Genomic DNA, 27,245 nt, shown 5'->3' on the forward strand with positions numbered 1-27,245 from the left:
CTTTTCTCTTCCCCTCTCTGTCCCTCCATCTCCAAGTTGTTTGCCATATTAACCATTTTGTCAACGCCTCCAGCACAGCTTTCTCACCATCTTGTTTTTACACTGCAGGTGCCGCAAAGCAGTAGATGTAATTTTGAAGATATTCTGAAGGCACAAATGGCTTTAGCTGGCTGCCCAGACTCCTTTTTGCACCATCCTTACCGAATAGTAAGTTATAACTTAAATATATTTAAAGTGCATGGAATCCAGCTGTAGTGGTGGAGTAAAGTCTGTTTACTGAGCTGAGTAACTCACCAGTTAGCCCTAATTACGTCAGTGGCCTGGATCAGGTTTAAAAGGGAATCCAGGGTTTCCTGCTATATCGGCGATTCATTGCGAGCCTTGGGCTCATGTGCTCCCACTCTCGGCCTCATCTGCATGCCAGAGGAGATCGGAAGATTTCACTTCCACTTTTAAACAGACTGCAAACCAGGATCCAAAACCAACTGACAAACTAGAGCAGGCATCCCCAAACTGCGGCCCTCCAGATGTTTTGGCCTACAACTCCCATGATCCCTAGCTAATAGGACCAGTGGTTGGGGAAGATGGGAATTGTAGTCCAAAACATCTGGAGGGCCAAAGTTTGGGGGTGCCTGAACTAGAGCTTAAACCCAGGCATAGGCAAACTTGGCCTTCCAGATGTTTTGGGACTACAACTCCCATCATCCCCAGGTAACAGGACCAGTGGTCAGGGATAATGGGAAATGTCTCAAAACAGCTGGAAGGCCGAGTTTGAGGAAGCCTGGCTTAAACAAACCATATTTCTCTGTGTTTGGACCTTGACACGAAACTGCAATTTGTTTAAAATTGGGAGTGGGATCCTTCAGACTCATCCTCCTGGCATTCAAAGGAGGAGGAGAGGAGGTGGCATTGGAACCCAAGGCATGCACTGACTCATGTACAGATTGGGAAACCATAGTTTCACACTACGCTAGACCCACAACTTGCGCAGGATTTATTTATGTGATTGCAGCTCTGCATAGGTGGTGGGCAAATAAATAAATAGATGGAGAGCCGGGGGGGGGGGACATTCAGAAGGGGCTGTCCGAGATCTCGCAAAGGCCTCGAGAGGCATGGCGGAGGGCTTTAAAAGCTCTTTCTGTGCCAAGTTTTCTTGACACTGAAAGTTTTTAAGCCCCCCACCTTGCTCTGGAAGGCTGTGGATTTACTATTTGTCAACTAATATTTTTATTGGGGAAAGTGCAGTACATTTGAGACCTGCACAAGTTGTGACCCACTGAGCTGTGCATTGTGGCTCTGCTAGGGAGCTTTATGGGCTAACTTTAGCTGCTGCTTTTTGTGCCATGATGGCTAACCTGCACTACTAGGCCAGGAAGTATTCAAAGACTGCTTTGGAAAATGAATGGCTGGTCTTGATGTTTTAAGAGCAAGCAGCCATTCCAGATCAGTTGTACATAGGATGACTCAGAAAGTGAGGGTGACTGAAGCCCTCAAAAAAATACTTCGAAGGTCCTTCTCAAGGTGCTTTATTATGACATGTTACGGTTTAGGCTATTTTCAGGGGAAATTATCACAGCTCTGTAAATAGTGAAGCCATTTTTGGACACCCAGATCAAAGGCAAAGAGCTGTGCTACTAAAGAGGTATTCCTGCAACAGCAATATGGGTTGGTGGCTCCTGCTGGTTGTATCAGAGGGCCTTCTCGGTAGTGGCACCCGTCCTGTGGAACGCCCTCCCAGCAGATGTCAAGGCAATAAGTAATTATTTTACTTTTAGAAGACAACTGAAGGCGGCCCTGTTTAGGGAAGTTTTTAATGTTTAATGCTGTACTGTTTTAATATTCGGTTGGAAGCCGCCCAGAGTGGCTGGGGAAACCCAGCCAGATGGGCGGTGTATAAATAATAATAATAATAATAATAATAATAATAATAATATATTATTATTATTACTATTATTATTATTATTATTATTATCAAAAGCAACGAAGGACTACCATGTAGGAGAGGCTACCTCAATCTTCAGGGAAGCCACGAGGAGGCTGACACAAGACCGATGCTTCATGCTGGGGAGGTAGAGAAAGGTTATGGAGAAATGATAGTAATCTCAACCAGATACAAATGTTATGCTTCTGCTAATGCTCTTGCTAACCACAAAGCAACTGAAACATAGCCCATAATGCAGTGATGAGGAACTTGTAGGTCTGTTTAGGCCCAGCCTATGAGACTGCTCCCTGCCAACCACACCTGATGTAATATGTGACTTGCAGTTTGCGGTAGCCAGGGACATGGCTGCAAAGGAACAAACAGGGGCTTAAAAGTTGCCAGTTGTTTCTGTGCAAGCAGGGCTTCCCATCAGTGCCGGGAAGCAGGGATCAGGAAACTCCCTCGTCCTGCTTTCTGTTTTGAAGGAAGGATAAAATTCAAACCATTTCCACAAAATGGACTTTGAAGAGTCCATTTTGTAACCATGTAAACAAAATGGAAGGTGCACTCCCAGTGCCTGTCAGCTGATTGGCACAGAAAGCACATCTTCAGACAAGGTTGCTCTAACCACTAGTCAGCTGAGCAGTAGTTCTAGCAACTTCCTTTAGATTTGGGACAAGTATTAGGCATCCTTCCATTTGCAGCACTCGTGTCACCTTTCAGGGGTGAGATGAATGTTACTCAGATGCTGAGAGATTTGAGTTGTCCTGTGTATGGTATCTTAGGTTTAGGAACACTGAACATGCAAGGCTACATGTGTTTACCAAAGACAAGAAGGATCTGCCCATGCTACTTCCATCAAAAGGTGCTTTTGAGTTCTGTGTTGCACATGCTAATTAATCCCCAGGCTACAACAGGAACATATAAAAGCTGTTCTCTGGAACATACTTCTGCCTGGAAAGAGACGTCTTTCTTACCAGTAATCTGGACAAGGTTGGTTGGCTGGCTGGCATCTGTCTGCCTTGGGAGACAATGGAAGATTGCGCCCAACCCCCCCTGTAAATCGTGCCACACTCTGAAAGTGAAGTTCCATGGCAGAGTAATAAACAAATGCAATCAGACTTAACGAGACCTCTCAACACTTCCGAATTTGCTGAATCTTCTGTTTTCTCAGGGTCACAATACAGTCGTACCTTGGATCCCAAATGCCCTGGAACTTGGACGTTTTGGTTCCAGAACGCCGCAAACCTGGAAATGATTGTTGCGGTTTGCAAACGTTCCTTTTGAACCTGAACGTCCGACGAGGCTTCCGCAGCTTCTGATTGGCTGCAGGAGCTTCCCGCAGCCAATCAGAAGCTGCGATTTGGCTTTCAAACATTGTAGAAGTTGAACAGACTTCTGGAATGGATTCCGTTCATCTTCCAAGGTACGACTGTACACTCATTCTATAGAATCATACACAGTCAGTGATCTTCAAAAATATGTACCTGTTCTGTACTTCCTGGATGTGCTTGGTAAGAACTTGAGGGGTTGAGCTGGTTCATTGTTGATAGCTGATAGCAGCAGTTCATGTGAGTCCTGGATGTCTCATGCGCCTGTCTAGGTGAGATGCTTCAGGTGCCCGATTCATGTGTTTCCAGTAAACAGCAAGCATGGGAAGCAGAACAATGTGTCTTTTGTAGAGCACCCACCTAGCCATGTCTTCCTTCTGTTGCTTGCTGGTTCTTGCATATCTACTCCTGTTTCTTTAATTCTGACCTTGTCCTGCATGAGCAGCGTGGAGAAAATGGTTTTACTGGTGGGGTTCTACTGTATCCCTCTTATGTGATGTAAGAAACATTACCAGGGTCACAATATGTCAGGAGCAGTGTGCAAAGCAACAGTCTGTGTGCTCATTTGCATAACTTACACAACTTGGGCATAACCGCTAATAATCAGGCGAGACGTTTTCTGTTCAGAAGTGTTGCTGCAGCAGTCCTACAGTATAATAAAGAAAAGTTGCAAGTGAGGAATGTTCTCTAGAATCTACACAGTAAAAGTAATCATTGTCATCATCAATTGATTTGAATGCCGCCTTTCCATAGTTCAAAGCCATAGCTGCCAAGTACCCTGTTTCCCTCGGGAAACCCCCGTTTTTACTTACCTTTCCCCGGTAGTCCCCCGTATCACTTTCTCTCCCGTTTTTCTCCGTTATTTTCTCCTGCCGGCGGCCTTTTTTTCTGATTTGCCCTTCTATGGGCACAAAAATGGCCGCCGCCGGCTTCAAAAGTCGCATCTACGCATGACTGGAAGTGCGTAGACGCGACTTCCGGTGTCGTCGTTGGCCATTTTTTGTGCCCATAGATGGACGGGCCGACACCAGAAGTTGCGTCGAAGCACTTCCGGACATGCGTAGAAGCTACTTTTGAAGCTGCCGGCGGCCATGTTTGGTGCCCATAGACAGGCAAAGCGACACCGGAAGTTACGTCCACGCAACTTCTGGTGTCACACGGCTGCCGTTCCCGGATTCTGCAGTCCGGGACTTGGAAGGTAAGTTCAAAGCATGCTCAAGGTGGCTTGCAATATGAGATAAGAAAAGTAGTTGTAAACAATAAATAAAGCACATCAAAAAAGTGCATGACCAAATCACACAATTTCCACATAATTCATAATAATATTTAAAAACAACAGCAACAAAAAGAGACGGTTCAATGGCTTCAGCTTTTGTAACTGGAGTCAGTCCAGGCCCCACCCTGCCAGGTCAGGTGGAAAAAGACGTTCAGGGCAGGAAGCAGGTGTTTCAGGACTCCCAGGCAAGATGGTCTCTGGCCTCAGCTTTTGTAGCTGGAGTCTCTTTGCTCACTCACATTAGAGGATAAATGGCTCAGGCATACCTGCTCAGAGGTAGTAATGAGGTGAGAGAAGATGTTCAGCCCTTCTCTAGCAATCATTTGGTATAATAGACACCACAAAATGAGCAGTTGCTGCAGTTATTATGGTGAACCACTAAAACAAACGTCACTTTAGTCAGATTATCTTCCCGTTAGGACCAAGGTTTGCAAGAAATCCTGTCCTGTGTGTACTTACTTGTAAATAAGTCACATTAAACCTAACCATTTAAGGCTGCAGAAGCAATACTAGTAACAGGCGCTGCTTATAGGGACTGGCGGTGGATTCCTGCCACAATAGCTGTGCATTGCGCAGAGTGAGTCCCACTGGTTTGCATGAGGAATGCTCCCTGGGAAGTGTTCACAGGACTCCAGCCTGAATTCATTGCTCTTGAGAAGTGCCACACAGGCCTTCTAATAAGGGCTCCCAGGTACTTTCAGAACCATGGGGAAATTTTAATATCCCACTCCCCACTTAATGCAATTCTACACCTTTTTTCTAGAATGTGGAATACTAAGCGGACAAGGAGCTGGAGAGCAGGATTTGAAATGTCCATTTGGCCACTCTGTGGCCTTGGCCTGGTCATCATCCCTTAGGCTAACCTCTCTCACGGGCCTGTTGTGAGGAGAACACGGGGAAAATGAGAACCAGGAGTGCTACCTTGAGTTCTCTTGAAGAGAAAATAGAGAGATAAATGCCATACTGATGGATGTGAGATCTTTATTATTGTTTTTCTTCAGCCTGCCTGCCCCGATTTTGAATAGGGAGAGGGTTGGGGTTTTTTTTGAAACCACGGGGTGGAGGGAAACCTAAAAATGAAGCAAAAATAACATACACCATCAGACTCTGCACATGCAAGTTGTCACTTGGAATCATTCCCTGCGCTATCCTACATTTTGTAATAGTATTTTAAATTTCCAAACTGTGTTTGTCCTCACAACAACCACCCTGTAATGTAGATCACAGTCAAGCCAAAGCATAAGTGGGAGACAACCAGAGGAAGTGTGGCTTTGAGATTTTTGAGAAAGTTTAATTTTTTTCCTGCAGTCCTTCTCAGGAGGTCTGTGTCTTGCTTGCCCTAGGAAATTAGCAACCATTCGTTGATCCTCCTCCTCTCAGTGGGACTTGGGCTCTGGTTCCTAACCAGTGCTTTTCTTCTAGAAAGGCATATCCTTGAATGCTCCCAAAAAGAAAGAAAAAAGCACTGGCCCTAACATAGATTTCCCTTCTGAGACTGGTGGATCTTTTTTCTTCTTCTGCACAACTTTTATTTTGTTTTGTGGCGGTTCCCTCGTTGCGAGAAGCCAAGTTGCAGGGAACTAGGCAGAGGGCCTTCTCGGTGGTGGCGCCTGCCCTTTGGAACGCCCTCCCAACAGATGTCAAAGAGGAAAACAACTACCAGACTTTTAGAAGACATCTGAAGGCAGCCCTGTTCAGGGAGGCTTTTAATGTTTAATAGATTATTGTGTTTTATTTTTCTGTTGGAAGCTGCCCAGAGTGGCTGGGGAAACCCAGCCAGATGGGCGGGGTATAAATAATAAATTATTATTATTATTAAATTATTATTTAACCCTTTCCTGCCTCCATTGTCCAGGACAGATTCTCCTCCCCACCCCACCCCACCCATGCTTGCTATGTACATGTAAAGCAGATTAACTGGCCAGAGGGCCGGATTAGGCCCCCAAAACCGACCTTGGACATGCCTGATATAAAGGAACAAAGGATTGTGAATGGCGGGGGGCGGGCGGGAAGAGCAGGCAGGATTTCAACCCGAGACTGCAGGAGAACCAAAGGGGTTAAAGCCTGCTTTGCTGCAGTCCTGGATCTGGCTCAGAGCCACGCTGGCTATTTATTTATTTGTTTTAAAAAGCATGAAAACTCAGCTATGCTATGCAAGAGCAAACTATGTGACAAGTATTGCGTTTAGTTTGGCCCTCCAGTTAGGAGCTAGAAATTGTGTTCAGGGGGTTCATCCTGGTTCTAAGTTCCTCGCTAAGTTCTGTGTGTGCTTGCTGAGCCAGGAACTTTCCTTTAATCCATTTGCTGTTCAAACTCATTCCCTTGGAAACTATCTCTAATCTTGTGGGGATTAAACCAAAAACAAAAAGCACCGCCACCCTCTCCTCTTTGCCGTGTTCAGGAGGTCTGTCCAAAACTCTGTCTCTTTGGTTTAGAAAATAATGCAGCAGTGAGAATTGGCAGCACTTAGCTCGTGTTCCTGGAAGTTCAGATTGGAGTTCCAGAATTTCTCAGAAAACAGAGATGACTTACGGCGTGTGCATTCCTATTCTTATGCAATTGGGAGTCACAGCAGTAATCGAGCAGTCACTTGAACTCTTTATTCAATTAAGGAGGAAATGAATGTTATAACATAGTGATTTAATCAGCGACTCTTATTCCAGTATAAGGATTCATCATGAAGTTACTAAGAGAAGCTTGAGGGGAAGTTCAAAGTTCAGTTCCTCTGCTCCTCCCTCCCTCCCCATCCCACCCCCTCTGCTCACGTAAGCGCCAGAAGTAAATGCATTAAATTATCTCTTGTTTCCTACAAGCTGGAACAAACATCTCCAGTCTTTCCAGACCTAGGGCCCACTTTTAACCCAAGCCTGCATTTGGGGACCCAGTGCTGCTGTTGTGACGCACCTTGGATCAGGCCGCAGCCCACCAGCTAGCTCCCCAAGACCAGGGAGCTAGAAGATATGCCTTGATGTGAATAACACATAATTTTGTGGAAGAGGGAGGCGAAGTTACAAAGTGAAAGAGGGAGGCCAGCTTCTAATTCAAATGCAGTCTCTCTGTAGACATGAACCCAAATACCAGTTGCCATATTTCAACAAGTGACAAAGATATGTGTGTGTGTGTGTGTGTGTTTTGGGGGGGGGGGGAGTTGCTGAACTTTTTTTTTGCAAAATCTCAAAAAAAAAAAATGTACTGAAGATAGGGGTAAAAACTTAGCTGTGCAAAATACATTCTGGGGGTTTCCATCAATCATCAAATAATAAATCTTACTCTAATTGCCTCTGCTAAAATTTTGCTGTCACCTGATTATCTGCTAGAAGAAAGGACACAGTAGCAATGGTTGAGCGACCTGGTATGGGTAGTAGAGGGGTAATAACCTCAAATCTTTATAAACAGTGCAAGCTAATACTGCCATCTCCACAGGGACATAACCGTTTTTCCAGTGGAATTTTTTTGAAATTGACCCTCAAGTCGCTCGATATCATATAGGCGCTGTCAAATTAAATTAAGTTTTTGAGCTATTTTAAAGGAAATTCGCCAAAATACAGACTTCCGACATGGGTTGTCATACAACCCGGACATCTCAGCGATTTCTGTCTGGACACTACCTGACTGCCATATTCCGTCTAGGTAAAGGTAAAGGGTAAAGGGACCCCTGACCATTAGGTCCAGTCGTGACCGACTCTGGGGTTGCGGTGCTCATCTCGCATTATTGGCCTGGTACAGCTTCCAGGTCATGTGGCCAGCATGACAAAGCTGCTTCTGGCGAACCAGAGCAGCACACGGAAACGCCGTTTACCTTCCCGCCGGAGCAGTCCCTATTTATCTACTTGCACTTTGATGTGGTTTCAAACTGCTAGGTTGGCAGGAGCTGGGACCGAGAAACGGGAGCTCACCCCGTCGCGGGGATTTGAACCGCCGACCTTCTGATCAGCAAGCCCTAGGCTCTGTGGTTTAACCCACAGCACCACCGGCTATGTCTGGGAAATTCCGGATTTACCGTATGACAGCCCTGCACAAGACCTGCCGTTGGGAACCTTTCCTGATAAGGGAGTTTCTGCAGCCCTCAATCATTTTAGTGGTTCTGTTCATCACCTCTTTTGGTTCTCCAGTATCCTTTTTGAGGTGTGGCATCCAAAATGGGAGGGGAACCTCCATCCCGCGGTCCTAATTTGGTGTGGTGTAGTCTCAGTGTTGGGAGGCAGTGGAAGACAGGAGTGCCTGGCATGCTCTGGTCCAGGGGGTCACAAAGAGTCAGGCACAACTAACGACTAAACAACAACAACAACAACAAGTCTCAGTGTGGCCCATGAGACAGTTTCCCTGAAACCCACTTGTCCCCATACCAAATGGCATATGCTTCTGCCAGGGCACCCTTAAAAACCTGGGATCAGCTGTGCTGCCGAGTGTTAGGATCTCTTACTTGCAAGTAGGACCCTGGCAAGTAGGACCCAACTGGCATGTTCTCTCACTCCTGGTCGATCGTTCGGGGGCTTCAAAAGCATTCTTCAGCCCGAACATCAAAGCGACTGATGCCAACTGACATCAGCACACTTACGGATCTGCAGAGTGTGCGCAATTGCGTAACAGAACTCAGTAACACGGCATTTGGCTAATCTACGTTTATTTACATACAAACACACACGGAGGACTGCAACATGGCTCCCTCTCTCTCTAGCATCAGACAGCAAAGAGAAAGAACAAAGGTCCCACTTCAGGAAACACAGTAACAAACATCCTGTTTCCGTCACGTCCGACTCTGTGGAATGAAAACATACACCATCATGTGATAGACAACAATCCCATGCATGCTATGAAGGGAAATGAATCTCCAAAAACCTCCCCCGATTCATGAACCGTGTTGCAGTCATCAGTGTAACTGCAACAACCATACAGATGTCATACGTACAGTATACCCCTGTGTCACCCATTCCACCCTTGGAACTACCTGCAACTGGATTTGCCTTGGCCCATACCATCTTGCACTTCTGACTAGTCTTGGCATCATAGCCCTTCTGACTATCAGGAAGTCTCACACTTGGCTTAGTTGGGACTCGAACCCGAGCCACATTCCTCTCCCTGAGGAATCGGTGGGCATGTGGTTTCCCATGGGGAGAACAAACGGAGTTCAAGCCAGCTGATAGCAGTGTTGATGGGTGGTTTCTGGACCTGACAGAAGCTGCTAGAGAGCATGGTCATGGATGCCCAACCATGTTTTGGGGGTTTTCTCTGCCAACCTCTTCCCTTGCAAAGATAACGATGGACACATACCGGTAAGTGTTGCAGTTTTGCATCCAATGTCCATTACAGATGACCTATGTAGTCAATACGTTGGATGGCCGCCACAGTCCTGTTGGTTTTCTATCTGTTTTTATTCACTGAGTTTGTTTGTGTTGCCCATGAATCTTAAGTTACTGTGGGGCAAGTCAGGGTATCTTGATGCTTTGCTGCTGGATCTGAGCTGCATTGTCAGCGAGGGTTCTCTTTGTGTCGCTTTAAGGCAGAAATCTTACAGATCAGTGTGCACACCTAACAGTGACAATTTGGCTTTGTGCTTTGTACTAAACTACCACAAAGTTTAGACACAGAAATGTGTGTGCTCGTATGTTAATATTATTATTAAAAATTGTTATTATTATTCATAATATATGTAACACCATGTGTCACAGGAGGGTTGTTGTGACTACTCTAGAGTAACGACTCTCCACATTCTTGCCTTTTAAGGTTTTATTAACTGCAGTCTATATACAGTGATCCAGCTATACAGGGTACATCCTTCTAGTCCGAACCAGAACCTGAGAATGGCGCGCCCCGCGTTCTCTTCCAGCATAAGAGTCTGGGCACGCCAAATCGTCATCCCCGCCTTCTCCTGCGTAATTCCGGAACCGGAGGGAAGAAGGGCCTCCTTTCCCTGTTTTCCTTCTCCCCCTTTTCCTCCCCTCTCTCTTCCTCCCCTATGTGTAGCAGGGGCCCTCCTATGCTGCCAGAACCCTGTCTCCTCCTTTCTCTTTCCTCACTCGACTCTTCCCCCTCCCCGCTGGCTTCGCTGCTGGTGGAGGAACTGCTCCTCAGGATGGGAGGGGGCTGTCTGTGCTCCCTGCCCCTTACACCATGTTTAATTTTTAAAAAAAACAATTATATGCATATATGCTTTTAAAACAACAGCAGCAAATTTATAAAATCAATTCAAATCCAGTACAGATACCAAGCAGGAATCAGAGCTTGTTGAAAGAAGAATGTGTTTATTGGGTGCTGAAAAGAAAACGGAAAAGGCACCTTTCTGATATATAATGGGAAGGAGCGGTGGGGGTGGGGGTGGGGGGGCGACACTTCTAGGTCTCCTGGTCCCAAGCTGCACAGATACAAACACCTTGAACTTTATTTGGTAGCTAACTTCCAAGCGGTGCATTTCCCCCCACAATGCCATGATATGATGGTGGTATTCCACCCCAGTGAGCAGTTGTGCCACCACATTTTGCACCAGCTGCTTCCTGAGGGGCAGCCCCACATAGAGCACATTGCAATAACTAGCCTGGAGGTTGCCCGCACATGGGTGACAGTGCTCAGGCTATTGTGATCCAGAAACGGCCCTCTCACTGCCTTGCCAACTGAAGCTGGTAAAAGGCTCTCCGAGCCAAGGAGGTCGCCTGGGCCTCTAGCAAGAGACATGGATCCAAGGGCACCCCCAGACTGCACAGGGAGTACAACTCCATCAAAAGCAGGCAGTTGACCAATTATCCTGACTCGAGAACCGCCCACCCACGATGCCTGTGTCGTGCCAGGATTCAGAGTCCATTTAGTGGCACTTGTCCACCCTACCGCTGAGTCCAGGCATCAGTCTACGGCCTGCACGGCCTCTCCTGATTCAGATGCTACAGAGAAATGGAGCTGGGTGTTGCACCAGCGACAAATGGATCAACTTTTATATGTAAACTCTCATATCCCATGGATACCGTATCTGCTTCTGTTCCTCGACTTTTGTGCAGTCCAGTAACAGCAGTCTCAACAGTCTCCAGCTTTTGTTTCAGATCACTTGGAAGTACTTTGTCCACTTTGTAAATTGCTGGTCTACTGAAATTCGAACGGGCAGAGAACAAGCTGACCCTGTTCCTATAATGAGGGCCCCACTTTCCCAAATGGTTTGCCCTGGGAATATTTTCATGGAGGGTCATTTGGGTACTGCAAGCTTACTTGATGTACAGAGGTACCTCGGTTTATGAACACAATTGGTTCCGAAAGTCTGTTCATAAACTGAAGTGTTCATAAACTGAAGCGAACTTTCCCATTGAAAGTAATGGAAAGTGGATTAATCTGTTCCAGACGGGTCCGCAGAGTACTCAACCTGAAGCGTACTTAACCTGAAGCATGGGTGTAATTGGTTCCGGAAGTCTGTTCATAAACTGAAGCGAACTTTCCCATTGAAAGTAATGGAAAGTGAATTAATCCGTTCCACATGGGTCTGCGGCGTTCGTAAACCGAAAATTTGTAAACCGAGGTGTTCATAAACCAAGGTTCCACTGTACTAGATGCATCCCTCATTAGATATTACTATTGGTGATCTATATATTAAGTAAATATATAAGTGGCAGTGATCTCTCACAATTTTCTTCATTTTTCTTCTTGAGGCATTGAATTCGATAGCTGCGGCAGTGTTCCATGTATATAGATAACGTCGAATGGCATAACAAATGCCTTAACTGGCCTTTGTCAGGGAAGTTGGGGAAGGTTGAAATAGATTAACTTTCCCTTGTTTAGTGTGCACAGGGGCACTTTGGTAACAGCACACAAGGAAACTTCTCTCCCCCAAACCACACTGGTAAATTGCGGGAGCCCCGTGAACTTGGAGGAAAGTTAATGCAGCAGTTTCAGTGTGTTCATAAAGTATTAAAAGAGCCATTGTAGTTGCTTCTGCAGAAGTGCTGGAATGTATTTCTTTCCAGAGCATTGCAGTAATTTCCTTTTGTTTCAAGTGTGTCAATAGCCCAAATTGAGGGGGGAGGGAACAAAAGTACAAAACGAGCTGTTGCAGAGGAGTAGAAAATGAAGTGCTCCCTGCGAATTTTGGAGGCAACTGGCAGTGTGAAGGGCTTGCCTGCCAAGAGGAGAATAGTGCCAGTTCATGATAACTGCTGTTCCTTGTTGGTGCGTGCTCTCTAAGTCTTTCCCCTCTATATATGTAGCTTGCATTTAATTTGATTCTTATTTTAGATGGAAAACTGATTAGTTTTGGATTACAGAAGACAATACTGTAAAAGTACTTACTCAGTGTGTGCAATGTCTGCTTAGATCTTTGATCCATATTTATTTGCTTTCCTTCAAGGAGCTTTTTCTTTGAATTTTGAAAATACCCCTTTCCTGAAGATTAACAGTTTGTGGCAGTGCAAGTCATAAAGACTGTTGGGAGGGCTGTGCCAATTTGCCTGTACTTTCCTTCTCTCCCTCCCCCTCTCACATTCTCCCCTTCCTCTTTTTGCCTAATTTTGGGGCCTGGTAGAGTTTTGCTTCTGCACTAGTCTTTTTGCTAGCCAGCATGGCTGTTGCCAGTCCACAGAGCTGCAGACTTTGTGGTGTGGAGGAAACAAGGGTTTGCAGGCACTGGTGTAGAAGTAATGCACTGTCCACGGTCAACTGAAAAATGAAAACACGCGTGCAAAGAATTTGCACCCAAAAGCTGAAGGGAGGATGTAGGTCTGCAAGCCTCTTCCTCTCTATAACCATGGTTTAGAGATCAGGCAGTATTGTTGTAGAGTCATAGAGGTGGAGGCTGGATCTATCCCAGTCCCCTTGCAATTGGTTTACAAACACAATTGGTTCCGGAAGTCTGTACTTAACCTGAAGCGTACTTAACCTGAAGCGAACTTTCCCATTGAAAGTAATGGAAAGTGGATTAATCCATTCCAGACAGGTCTGCGGAGTACTCAAACTGAAAATATTCAAACCAAGGCGTACGTAAACCGAGGTACCGTGTTTCCCCTTTTTTAATACGTAGTCAAAAAGTAAGGCATGGCAGGGTTTTTAATCGTTTGAGAAACGTAAGACATACCCCGAAAATAAGCCATACTTCCGCGACGTGCGGAGCAAGACCACCTAGCGCCCCAGCCAGCTAGCAGGACCCAGTACGCCGGCCGCAACAGGAGGAGGAAGCCTGCCGGGTTGGGTCGGTGCCCGGAAGCGGCGGCTGCTGCTGCAGCGCCGATAAAGCGTGCAGCAGTGCCGCACGGAACACTGAGGGCACAAGCCAGCAGGACCCAGCTCCTGCAATGCCGGCTGTGGCAGGAGGAGGAAGCCTGCCAGGTCGGGTTGGCGCTCGGAAGCGGCGGCGGCTGCAGCGCTGACAAAGCGCGAAGCAGCACCGCTCTCCCTCTCTGTGTGGGTGTCAGTCTCTTTCTGTGTGTGTGTGTGCGCGCGTCTCTCTCTCTCTCTCCCCCCCCGTGCGTCTTTCTCTCCCCCCCCTGTGTGCGCGTCTGTCTCTCTCTGTTTGTGATCGCGTCTCTCTCCCCCCCCCCCGACAGAGAAAAGGTGCCGCGCAGGTTCCTCTTCGGCTCGTCATTCAGCTGCCCCAGCCTCCTCGCCGAGAGCTGACGCCGCTCCTCTCCTCCTCCTTCCCTTTCCCCCCCCTCCTTCCGTCGGTCCGTCAGTTGGGGTTGCGCGCGCCAGAGCCGCAGTCCCAAGCCTCGTCCCCCTCGCGCTTCCCTCACTAACATCTCGGAGCAGGACGGGTCCCAGCCTCCCTCCTCATTCCCCGGCCAGCGTGAGAGAGCCCGGGGAGCAGCCTCTATACCTCTGCGCGCACACACACACGGCCGCCGCTGCCTTCGAAGCCATGGCAGCAAGCGGCAAGCCGAAGCAGGAGGAGAAGCACCTAAAGCTGCTGAGGGAGATGAGCAGCCTCCCAGTGCTCCCACCCAATCGCGAGTGCTTCGACTGCGACCAGCGCAGTCCCACCTACACTGACATGACGGTGGGCAGCTTCGTGTATACCTCCTGCTCCACCTCACAGAGTGAAGTCCCCCCCGTCCCCCCCGTGTGCACGTCTGTCTCCTAGGCAGGTGGCCATCCAGCCTCAGCTTAGAAGCCTCCAAGGAAGGAGAGCCCTTGATTCAGGATGGGGGAGGAGGGGAAACGGAGAGAATAGAAGAGGCAGAAAATGCGCGCGGGAGAGAGCGCCAAGTTGTACCGGCACTTAAATAAAAAAAGACACCCCCTGAAAATAAGCCACCGTGTGCTTTTTTGAGGAAAAAAAGTTGTAAGACGGTGTCTTAAAAAGGGGGAAACACGGTATGACTGTACAGAAGATACATTGCTAAAGCATCCTTGATAAGTGACCTTCCAATTGTTGCTTTAAATTTCCTAAGGAAAGACAGTCTGCCTCCCCAAGAATACCATTCCACTGCCTAGAAGTTTGGAGGGCCAATGACCTCTTCCTAATGTTTAGTTTAAACCCCTTTTCTTGTAAATTGAACCTGTTGGTTAGGGTCCTAACCAAACATAAACAACCACTCCATTAATGTGACAGCACCTCAGGTATTTGAGTATTGCTATCATATTAAGAATAACAATTTTATTATTTATGTGCCGCCCATCTGACAGGGTTAGTCCAGCCACTCTGGGCAACTCTCAACAAAATATTGAAAACACCATCTCACCACTTAATCGTGTTTTTCCCCAGACTAAACATAACCATAGCCTTTAGCCTTTTTTCATAAGGCTTGGTGACCGTCTTAGTTGCTCTTCGTCTGGACACATTCTAGTTGGTCAATATCCTTCCTAAACTGTGGCGCTCAGAGCTGGACACAGTATTCCAAGTGAGCTCTGTCTGAAGTACAGAGTGATATTATGATCTGGACCACTTCACTTCACTAGATGCAGCCTACCATAGTTTTTGCCTTTTCAGTCGCTGCATCGCGCTGCTAACATGTTTAGCATGTGGTTTAGTAAGTCCCCTAGGCTTCTTCACATGTATGGTTGTGTCAAGCCAGGTGTAAGCCGCCCTGCATTTCTTAATGCAGTGGGGCTACCATTTCCCAGTTCTTCCTCCTGCTCTGAACACAGCTTCAAAATCATAGAATCATAGAGTTGGAAGAGACCACAAGGGCCATCCAGTCCAACCCCCTGCCAAGCAGGAAACACCATCAAAGCATTCCTGACATATGCCTGCTAAGCCTCTGCTTAAAAACATCCAAAGAAGGAGACTCCACCATACTCCTTGGCAGCAAATTCCACTGCTGAACAGCTCTTACTGTCAGGAAGTTCTTCCTAATGTTTAGGTGGAATCTTCTTCCTTGTAGTTTGAATCCATTGCTCCGTGTCCGCTTCTCTGGAGCAGCAGAAAACAACCTTTCTCCCTCCTCTATATGACATCCTTTTATATATTTGAACATGGCTATCATATCACCCCTTAACCTTCTCTTCTCCAGGCTAAACATACCCAGCTCCCTAAGCCGTTCCTCATAAGGCATTGTTCCAACCTTTTTGTTGTTTCTGACATCTCTCCTAAGCCTAAGCTCATTCTGACCTTCAGTTGGTTTTCTGACACTCTCCCTACAAGCTTTGGCTACTTTCCTATTCTATCCTTGCAAGATTTTTGGGAAAAGATACACGAGTTCCAATCTTAACCCTGGGTTCAAGCTGAAGTGAAGCAAGAACAACACGCTTTAAGAACAGACACAAAGGCTGGGAGAATTGAGAAGCAGAGGAAAGGCTTTGATGGCTGGAGGTTTTGGAGACCTAAATGGTGGGTTCTCGGCAGGTAGCAAAAATTGCGTTGTTGATGTGTTTGTAGACTATATTTGGGTTTTTTGGTCCACAAGTCATATAGGCCAACTGTGGGTGAATTTTACTATAAAACGGTCTAATGACAGATGCCATATTTTTAAGAGAACCTTTTGAAAGCTTGTTGCTGAAGGAAAACAATAGCTTTGTGTAATTTGGAGGGCATATACTGAAGGGTGAGTTTCATGTTCAGCTTTGAGTTTATTCTCAAGCTTATATACATCTCTCATGCAATTGAAATTCATTTTTTTCTATTACAACATTTTAATTAAAATTAATATCTCCTCTTCTTCTGTACCATCTCTGTCATTCGGCATTTTATTAGAAATGCAGCTGTTTCTCTATTCCCTGAACTGCACCAAGCAGTTAGGAATAACCACATACATTGACAGCTATTTATTGTAAGTCTAGTAGGCATTGACAAGGCAAGTAAGAAGTTAACTTTTTGGAGTTACAGTACCTTATTCCTTCTGGTACTGATCCAAGATCTTTTCCTGGAAGGCATTCTTTAATTAAATATTTGGGGTGGGTTTCGAGTAAAGTGACTGTAGACTTTTAGCAATGTATTCCATGTTCTTTCCTGATGCACTCCTTCCCTTTCCCAAACTGCGTAATTGCTTCTGTATAGTAAAGCAATACAGCGGTACCTCTGGATACACACACCTCCGGTTGTGTATCCTTCAGGACGCGAACGTGGCAAACCCAGAAGTATTTTTCTGGGTTTTGCCATGCACTCATGCGCAGAAACGCTCTGCTGCGCTGTGCGCATGCGCAGAAGCGGTCCCTTCAGTGGCGAAAACCTCGGGATCTGACCGAAGCTCCGGAACAGATCCCGTCCGCAACCGGAGGTACCACTGTATTTTAAAAACCAGACATACACAATTGTGGAGAAAACACAACTGACAACTGTTGCTGTTTGCCACCTCATCACAATGATTCAAAACCACTTCCTGTATCTCATTTACAAATTGCAACAAATTGAGTGTTGTTGGGCAATTGGAATTGATACTAGCCAAATCAAAGAAAACCCAAGCTGTACTACTCATGTAAAAACACTAGGCAGGCCCCACAGGGGTATGCAACCTAAGGCCCGGGGGCCAGATGCGGCCCAATTGCCTTCTCAATCCGGCCCGCAGATGGTCCTTGGAATCGACATGTTTTTAAATGAGTAGAATGTGTCCTTTTATTTAAAATGCATCTCTGGCTTATTTGTGGGGCATAGGAATTTGTTCATATTTTTTTCAAAATATAGTCTGGCCCCCCCACAAGGCCCACGGCTGAAAAAGGTTGCTGACCCCTGGTCTAAAACCTCCTTGTGTTTCCCTTGTGCCAGTTATTTTCTTGAAGGTGTCTTGTATAATTGGATCAAATGGGCAATGTAGATTTATTTTATAGTGGGCAATGTTTTAAAAGTAGGGTCTGAAATAACGTTTAACTCACTGCAGCAGTGAAGTCAAATGCAAGCATCCCTTGAGTTTTGACTAAAAATCTTTATTGCTAGAAGGAATACAGTATTCATTTCCCCAAGTATAAATATATGGCAAGATATTGCAAGCCTGGTCTGTGTGTGCACAGAATATTGGCTGCCTCGGCAGGGACTGGGCACGACACAGAACACTTTCTAATCTTCTGACCTTGCTCCTATGTCCACCTAGATTGCTGTTGCAATTGGCAACCTGCTGTTATTTGTCTTTAAACACCTTGTATAAATAGACGGTGAAATGATACGTAGGTGAATGTGTGAGCACAGTACAAAACCTCCTCAGGCAAAATAAACCGCATTTTCTGGGGACAAAATTAGGGCGCATTTCAGTGTGCAACTGAAATCTGGATTTAGGGGGTGAGCCTCTGGGATAATGAGTGTCCTGCTTCTCTGTGGAGGTTTAGGTTTGCCTGTGACCAACCCAGACTCAAAAATGAAACCGAGCACATTTCTAAACTTGCATTGAGCAGCTTACTGTGGGGTTTTGTCTTTTTAAGTGTGCCAGGTTTAGTTTTAACCTAGGTTGTGAAAGGTCACATGCAGTGCCCAATGGTTGTGGGTAGTGATGTTAAATTCTCGAGAATAATGAGAATATTAGAGAATTTTCATTTAAAATAGGAGAATATTCACAGGTGATGGCACCAGTAATTGTCACGTTAAGGCAGTGTTTCTCAACCAGTGTGCCTCCAGATGTTTTGGGACTACAACTCCCATCATTCCTGACCACTGGTCTTGCTAGCTAGGGATGATGGGAGTTGTAGTCCCAAAACATCTGGAGGCACACTGGTTGAGAAACACTGCGTTAAGTTTTGGTATAAGGAAACTCAGTACAGTGGTACCTCGGTTTAAGAACAGTCCGGTTTAAGAATGATTTGGTTTACAAATATTGTCCCGGTTTGAGAACTTTACCTCGGTCTAAGAACAGAATCCGAACGGTGGAAGGGTGGGGAGGCCTCATTAGGGAAAGCGCGCCTCGGTTTAAGAACGGTTTCAGTTTAAGAACGGACTTCCAGAACAGATTAAGTTCGTAAACCGAGGTACCACTGTAGTTAAATCATATTTTATTCTTCCATTAGAACATGTACATGTTATAGGACAAGTCAAAAAGTACAATTGGCATGTTAAGGTTTGATATAAGTAAATTCAGTAAGAGGGTATCTTATGCTTCTAATAGCTCTAACACTTAATAACTGTTTTGGTGACTAAAACACAGCCTGATGAACAAAATATATGCATACATATAAAAGATAAGCCATTAACATTAAATATATTATCATTGTATGATAATATATTTCAGTGTGTCAATCTCTAGTAAATGGCACCTTGTACCATTGAATGGCACTGCAAAAACCAGTTCCTGGCACTAAATTAAAATATAGACATGTCAGCTGTTTAAATCAAGGCCACCTCATACGCTGTTACACATAATTGTATAGGCACTTTAAGTGTATAAAGCGTTAAAGCTACTTTCTGTAAAAAGTATGGCCAAGGGTAGAATTGCTAATAAGGTCACACCAAAATAGAAAACAAAGGCTATTACATATAGTTGAAATACATACAAATTCAAATGTTCATCAGATTAAATGAATAGCATTTTTAAAACTAAAATAAAAAAATGTTTTTTTGTAACTCACATTTCAGAACTGCCAATGGTGAATGACACAATGCCCAGTAATGTAACTGGTTCAAAAAAAAAAATCATTATTCATTACCGTACTTACACTGGCAATATCACAACTTGGCTTATTATTTACTAGATTTTTTTAATGTGGGTTGTAAAACTGGTTCTTACATTGGAATTTACACTTTGTGGAGAATATTCTCCGGAGAATTTTCTAGCAGATAATTATTCTTGAGAAAATTCTCATTCTTGAGACTATTCTCTGGAGAATATTCTCACCTCACATCACTAGTTGTGGATCAGGAAAACTTACAAAGATGAAGGGAATAGCGCAGGAGGGCACACATATTTGGGTTCCACTTCAGGCAGCAAGATGCTTGGGGAAAGTACCACACATAATGCCCAAGCCATTTCATTTCTGGAGCTTTACTGTGGCACTCACGGTGCCTCTGCCCCCTTCTTCCAGGATATGGCCCTGGCATGCCAGATAGATTCCAGGGACTGTTAGTTGTTAGGAAAGATCCCTTTAGCACAGGCACCCCCAAACTTCGGCCCTCCAGATGTTTTGGACTACAATTCCCATCTTCCCCAGCCACTGGTCCTGTTAGCTAGGGATCATGGGAGTTGTAGGCCAAAACATCTGGAGGGCCGCAGTCTGGGGATGCCTGCTTTAGCATATGGTCCACAGTGTAGGCCTGATGACAACAGCTGATCTGCACAGATTTGTAGGGTGTGAGCTGTAAATGAAATTCAGCCAAGGCTTGCTCTTGGGGTGCTCTGTTAATTTATGAATAAAACAAGTAGAAAACAAGCTTGTTCCCTCTTCTATGCAACAGCCCTTGAGATATTTGAAGGTGGCTTTCATATCTCCTCTCATTCTCTTTTCCAGCTCCTTCAACCGTTCCTCATCAGGCTTAGTTTCCAGACCCTCCTACAGCAGGGGTGGGGGGACCCTTTGACCCTCCAGGTGTTGCTGGACTACAACTCTCATCATCCTGACAAGGGCCGATGGGAGTTGGAGTTGAACGACATCTGGAATGCCCCTGCTTGTGGCTTCATTTTCAATAAGAGACCAGTTCTCTTTATATTCTGAGAGGCAGAGGTTGTTCATGCCGTTTCTGAACGAGATCTCCCGCTTTTTTCCTTTTGCTAGGACAGTGTAGATCAGTCATCAGCACATACTCGACGTGATCTAGTGGAACCCGGATTCCAAGAACAGTCAAGCCGCCTCTCATTAAGTCATCAAGGAGGTAAGAGGGACAGAGTTTAGCTGGCTGTGTTTCTCCATACGGGGGAGGGGAAAAAAAAATCAAATTCAACAATAGCACAATATTTTCATTGGGAGAAACGGAAAAAGCTGCAAAGTAGCAAACGCTTCTCCAGGTTGGCTACTAAGCAGGGAGGGGAGAGTGGGAATCTTCATGCAGTTGGTGACTGATACTAAGCAGGGCCCCCATCACACCAACTCATGTTGAAAGAAACATGAGTGGAAGATTCCTTCATCCCTGCTCTGTGCAATGTGGCAAAGGTTGGGAAGTGAAGTGGGCGTGTTATGATACGTGGGCTTGCACATACACACCTGCCCTCATCCACCCTTCAAGAATTCACATGTTGGGCAAATGCTCCTGTCTCCTAACCGTGGCCAATGGGAGAAGCAGAACAGCCCAGTTCGCAGGTAAAGGTAAAGGGACCCCTGACCATTAGGTCCAGTCGTGACCGACTCTGGGGTTGCGCGCTCATCTCGCATTATTGGCCGAGGGAGCCGACGTACAGCTTCCAGGTCATGTGACCAGCATGACAAAGCCGCTTCTGGCAAACCAGAGCAGCACACGGAAACGGCGTTTACCTTCCCGCTGTAGCGGTTCCTATTTATCTACTTGCACTTTGACGTGCTTTCGAATTGCTAGGTTGGCAGGAGCTGGGACCGAGCAATGGGAGCTCACCCCGTTGCAGGGATTTGAACCGCCGACCTTCTGATCAGCAAGCCCTAGGCTCTGTGGTTTAACCATGATAAACCCTGGCTAAGTGAAAATGCCTGTGGGTATTCACAGGGGGGATTGTGGCTGCTCTGCTCCTTCCCTGGCCACGCAATGCTACTGGGAACTAAGCTCTGGTTTGGCTTAGCGTTACATGCAAACACAGGCTTATGGTTTGTCTCCCCAAGACCGCAAGCAGTAAGCCAAGAATGAATTTTGACTACAGCCTGTGCTTTATCGGAACAATTCTCCACAAGCTGATTGTTGAAATTCATGTTCTCCTGGATCTTTTGTGTTGTGGTACAAAAAACAGGATGGGATGCAGGTGGCGCTGTGGTGTAAACCACTGAGCCGAGGGCTTGCTGATCGGAAGGTTGTCAGTTCGAATCCCCGCGATGGGGTGAGCTCCCGTTGCTCGGTTCCTGCTCCTGCCAACCTAGCAGTTCGAAAGCACGTCAAAGTGCAAGTAGATAAATAGGTGGGAAGTTAAACGGTGTTTCCATGCGCTGCTCTGGTTTCGCCAGAAACAGCTTAGTCATGCTGGCCACATGACCCGGAAAAACTGTCTGCGGACAAACGTTGGCTCCCTCGGCCAGTAAAGCGAGATGAGCGCTGCAATCCCAGAGTCGTCTCTTGACTGGCCTTAACTGTCAGGGGTCCTTTACCTTTTCTTTTCTTTCTTTTTATTACAAAAACAGGAGTGTCTATCAGTAGCTGCCTATTAGGGGAGAAAACCTGCTGATCCATAAGAAATTCAGAATGTTTGGGACTAATTCAGTGTGATTTTAGGATGATCTGTTACAAGTGGTTTTGGGAAGTGGAGCTTAATTTTGAGATGGTTCATGTGAGGTTTCATATCAATGAGAAGAGAGAGGCGTTCCTGATCCGCTTCCGGCACTCAGTCCTGGTCAACATGTCTGCATCACACAGAAGCTCACTCAGTACCTGTAGTAACCATTTATATCCAAAGTAGCAGTAGGCAGGCATGCCTTAAGGCAGGCATCCCCAAACTGCGGCCCTCCAGATGTTTTGGCCTACAACTCCCATGATCCTTAGCTAAGGGGACCAGTGGTCGGGGATGATGGGAATTGTAGTCCAAAACATCTGGAGGTCCGGAGTTTGGGGATGACTGCCTTAAGGTCTCCTAAACTACTCTTTGCCCCATGTTTGCAGCAAGGAGAGTTCACCCTCATGGCAGTATGTGTGCTGCTATGTGCAATTTCCTGAGCAAAGGCAACCCCCCCCCCAAAAAAACCTAAAAACCTGGAAGGGGGAATTCCTTGCTCCTCCTATCAGAGAACAGCAGTTCATCTTCCTGCTGTAAGCAGTAGCAGCTCCAGACTTGCCTGATAACAGGGTGTGGCAATGACTGGACCACGTGGCCTGGTTGCCTGTAGGTGCTCTGGGATTTGGCAGCCATTGCAGGAGCAGATGGCTCCTGAGGCTTCCTTTTCTGGTTTGGACACAAGTGCAAGAACTAAGACAAACGCCTTTTCTGAACAGCACGGCAATTGTAGCTCAGATGCCTCAACGGTGCCATGTGCTAACATTTTAAAAAGTATTTTACATGCCACCTTACACTGTTCCTGCAATGCTGTTAATGGAAAGACTAAAGTCAAGTGCAAATCTCTCCCAAATGCTTGGGAGTTTGTTTGTTTTATCTGCAGTACAGTGGTACCTCTACTTACGAATAACTCTACTTACGAATGTTTCTACTTACGAACGGAGCTCCGTCCGCCATCTTGGATGCAGTTTAGATAGGATTTTTTCTACTTACGAATTTTTAGATAGGGTTGCTTTGACTTATGAATTTTTTCTCCCAATGCATTCCTATGGGATTCGGCTTACAATTTTTTTCGACTTACGAATGTGTGTTCGGAACGCATTAAATTCGTAAGTAGAGGTACCACTGTATAAGAATTCTAAGCTAGAATGTATAACATAGTTCCAGAAAGGCAGGGCCAGCCTGTCCATGAGGCAAGGTGAGGTGACCGCCTCAGGAAGCGGGGTCCACGGCTACCCTCACCCCTTCTTCCCCGGTGGGGAGGGGAGGGATGCCATGGCATTTTGGGGTCCATCTCTGGTGCCCAAATGTCTTGGATCAGCCCCAGGGCAAAGATGAGCAGAATCAAAGAAGCTTTTGTCATCAAGAAGGCTTCATTTAGAAAATGTCTTGTCCAAACGAGAACAAGGGATGCTAAAAAAGGAATTTTGAGGAGCAAATAAAGGAGGATAAGGAGATTGCAGAGAAGCTGAATGAATTGTTTGCATCTCCCCTCACAGAGGAAGATACACAGGGTATTACTATGTGCTTGAACTTTCACAGGAAGGGAGTCTGGGAAACTGAGGCAAATAGTAGAGACAGTAGATAAAGTTCTGGGCCATGTTGACAAAATAAAAACTGGCATGTCACCAGATTCAGATGGCACCCACCCAAGAGTTATTAAAGGACTCGAGTGTGAAATTGCTGATCTTCTAACAAAAACACCTTCAGACCAGCCTCCGTAATTCAGGGTTGCCTAGTGCCCAATGTAACTCCAATTTTTGGTTGTTTTTTTTTAAAAAAAAGATCTGGGGAGAGTCCTGAAACTTACAGGCTTGATAGCTTAATGTCTGTTCTGGGTAAACTAGTGGAAGGCATTGTTAGTAGAATTGCTTATTATATAGAACAGGGATGAGAAAAAGCCATCTCCTAGCAGGGTGACTGAAGGGCCATTGGCTCCCTATCCCTCATGCCGAAGAGCAGAACCGGCATGGCTTCTGCAAGGGAGTCCTGTCTCAGTAACCTACAGTGGTACCTCTACTTACGAATAACTCTACTTACGAATGTTTTTACTTACGAACAGAGCTCCGTCCGCCATCTTGGATGCAGTTTAGATAGGATTTTTTCTACTTACGAATTTTTAGATAGGGTTGCTTCTACTTACAAATTTTTTCTCCCAGTGCATTCCTATGGGATTCGACTTACAAATTTTTTCGACTTACAAATGTGCATTCGGAACACATTAAATTCATAAGTAGAAGTACCACTCTATTAGAGTTCTTTGAGAGTGCCAACAAGCCTGTTAGAGTTGATCTACTTGACACATTGCGTTTAGACATTCAAAAAGTTGTCAACAATGCACCTCATCGCCAAAGAGCCCTGAATAAGTTTGGGAATCACGGAATAAGAGGAGAGGGCCCTCTTGTGGATCAGTAGCTGGCCGAGAAACAGGAAGCAGAGAGCGGGAATAAATGGATAATTCTTCTAGTGGAGGGAGGTACAAAGTGGAGTTCCCCAAAGACTGGTATTAGTGCTATTAAACAAAATCATGGGTAAAGTAGCACAAAAAAACCTAATTTCATATGTGGCATTTGTACCTAATAGGAACCCCACAAGTTTCTTTTCCTGCATATTTTGTTTCTTAAATGCTATGGGGGCACCTCGCATGGCCATGTCCCGCACCCCAAAGAAGCATTGGCGTGAATGCAGTTCAATGCCATATCACACATTCTCCCAAAGGTATGGCTGTATGATGAAGAAGACCGAGCTCTTCTCACTCTGCCCAGCCAGACGCTCAGCCTCGGGTTCTCTTTAGCCACATTTTCAACTCTGGGAATCCTTAGTCCTTTGTATGCCTTGTCAATTTCCAGTTCTAAACACAGGCTTGGTGAACAAACTGAAAGAGTGTTTCAAGTACTAGCATATTATGAAATGTTTCAGTAATTTTTACTGGCATTCTAATTTAGTTGCTCTTATTTTCCTTAGTCATATCAGCTAGTTTTGCTTAAAATGTGCAAACAATCACAGGTTTTATTTATTTATTTATGAAGTCCTGGATTACAAATACTGTACTTGGTTCCTGAGAATAAGTGCAAGTATTATGTCTGCATTTTTCAAAGGAAACAGTGCCACCTGCTGGCTACCTGCTTTAAATCCACCAGCTACCTTTTACTTTGTGCTGCTCTCCATATCTGACGACTCTGTTTAATCCTGGTTGTAAAGATTCTAAGCAGAGCGTTACAAAAAAACACACACGACCCCATATGTATTTATTTTTTTAAAGTATTTATATACTGCTAAAGCGCAACGCATATCGAAGCAGTTTACAACAGTAGAGAGATAAAAAAAACCCCAAAATTAAAGCATTAAAAACAATTTTAAAGCAAAAATGTTAAAAACAAGCACCAGCAAACCATTGTGGGAGATTTACTCTTAACTGCCTGCGTAGACGAAGCAGAATAAAAGTTTCCAGCAGGGGTTTAGAAGTTGGCCCTGAAGATGCCCGCTGAATCTATTGGGAGAGAGTTCCACAGGACTGGGCCAATGACTATTTTAGACTAATGGCTAAATTTCTTGTTGTTGCCAAACGATCCTGACCAACTTGGGGAATGACCAGAGACACTCCTGCAGATGATCTCGGTGAACGAGCTGGAATATAAAGGTTCATGTGATCCCTGAGGTTTCTGGGCCCAAGTTGTTCAGGGTTTTGTAAATCAATAGGAGAATAGCTCCAGAGGTCCGTCCCTTTGAGTCTTGAGCAACCAACCTTCAGATCACACAGAACAGTTTTGCCAGGTGGCTCCCCGAGGATGCAGTGGAATAACTCTTTACTTCCCGCACTGCAATGTGGTAGGCTCCTAAGCTACAATCTATTGACCTTACCGTAGAAATTGGCTTATTGCTTTGACCCATATTAAAAATTAACCCAAGTTCAATGACGCCACAAGCTGTGGTCAACATAAAACAGTAGCGAAAGGAGTGTGGTGTGTAGAAAGAGGAGTGCTTTCTCAAAATGCTAAATCCTAGTTTAGCATTGCATCCGAATCAGTCCAATATCTGTTTCACCTACCTGGGCAAACCCATCCCTTACATTCTTTCTCCAATATACACCAGTAGTGCCAACTTTGCCCCTGTTTTGTTGCTTCTGACTGTCAGTGTGTCTGTCTGTCTTGTTTCTTTTCAGATGATGATGTGGACTTGGAAGCATTAGTTAATGATATGAACTCCTCATTTGAAAGTTTGTACACCCCCTACAACGTGCATTCAGAAAGCACCCCACTCCTTCACAATGGCCAGCTGCCAGACTCAGGAACAAATTCACTGCAGCCTGTATCTCCAAAGCAGAAAGTGCAGAGGTCTCAGCCAGTACGCATCATGGCAGTCAGGTATGGAAGCAATAAAGCAATGACAGTGTGGTGTAGTGGTTAAGAGCGGTGGACTCGTAATCTGGTGAACCGGGTTCGCTTCCCTGCTCCTCCACATGCAGCTGCTGGGTGACCTTGGGCTAGTCACACTTCTCTGAAGTCTCTCAGCCTCACTCACCTCACAGAGTGTTTGTTGGGGGGGGGAGGAAGGGAAAGGAGGTTGTGAGCCGCTTTGAGACTCCTCCTCCTCCTCCTCCTCCTCCTTCTTCCTTTTAATAGTTCTGGAGCAAACCAACATGGCAAGCCAGTGTAGCCCAATAGAAAGATTATTATACATATTCCTGGATTCTGATCATAGCCAAGAACTAAGTGAATTACATTTCCCCTCTGCTTCAGTTGCTATCTGTGTGCAATGGGACGAGTATTTCTTATTTTAGTGGTTTTGTCTAGGAATAATCGTACCAGTCCTTGGCCTTAAAAGCCATAGTACAGTGGTACCTCTACTTATGAATAACTCTACTTACGAATGTTTCTACTTACGAATGGAGCTCCGTCCGCCATCTTGGATGTGGTTTAGATACGATTTTTTCTACTTACGAATTGTTAGATCGGGTTGCTTCAACTTACGCATTTTTTCTCCCAATGCATTCCTATGGGATTCGACTTACAAATTTTTTCAACTTACAAATGTGCATTCGGAACGCATTAAATTCGTAAGTAGAGGTACCACTGTATATA

At 45.5% G+C, this 27,245-nt stretch overlaps 1 protein-coding gene across 9 annotated transcripts in view; it reads left to right on the forward strand.

Moving 5' to 3' along the window:
- GRB10 (growth factor receptor bound protein 10) overlaps nucleotides 1-27,245 on the forward strand; it is an 89,029-nt gene that overhangs the window by 28,630 nt on the left and 33,154 nt on the right. For 3 of the 9 annotated variants that reach the window (XM_035137092.3, XM_035137094.3, XM_035137093.3), the window contains exons 2-4: nucleotides 109-207; nucleotides 20,558-20,654; nucleotides 26,327-26,528. In XM_035137092.3, coding sequence (XP_034992983.1) covers nucleotides 157-207; nucleotides 20,558-20,654; nucleotides 26,327-26,528 — 350 coding nt within the window. In that variant the 5' untranslated portion in view covers nucleotides 109-156. Of the gene's footprint in view, nucleotides 1-108; nucleotides 208-16,076; nucleotides 16,263-20,557; nucleotides 20,655-26,326; nucleotides 26,529-27,245 lie in introns of those variants that run through there. The other 6 variants (XM_088655953.1, XM_088655955.1, XM_088655954.1 and 3 more) reach the window with 3 other exon arrangements.

The sequence above is a fragment of the Zootoca vivipara genome, chromosome 12, assembly GCF_965207765.1.
Source record: "Zootoca vivipara chromosome 12, rZooViv2.hap1.1, whole genome shotgun sequence".
NCBI classification, from domain to species: Eukaryota; Metazoa; Chordata; class Lepidosauria; order Squamata; family Lacertidae; genus Zootoca; species Zootoca vivipara.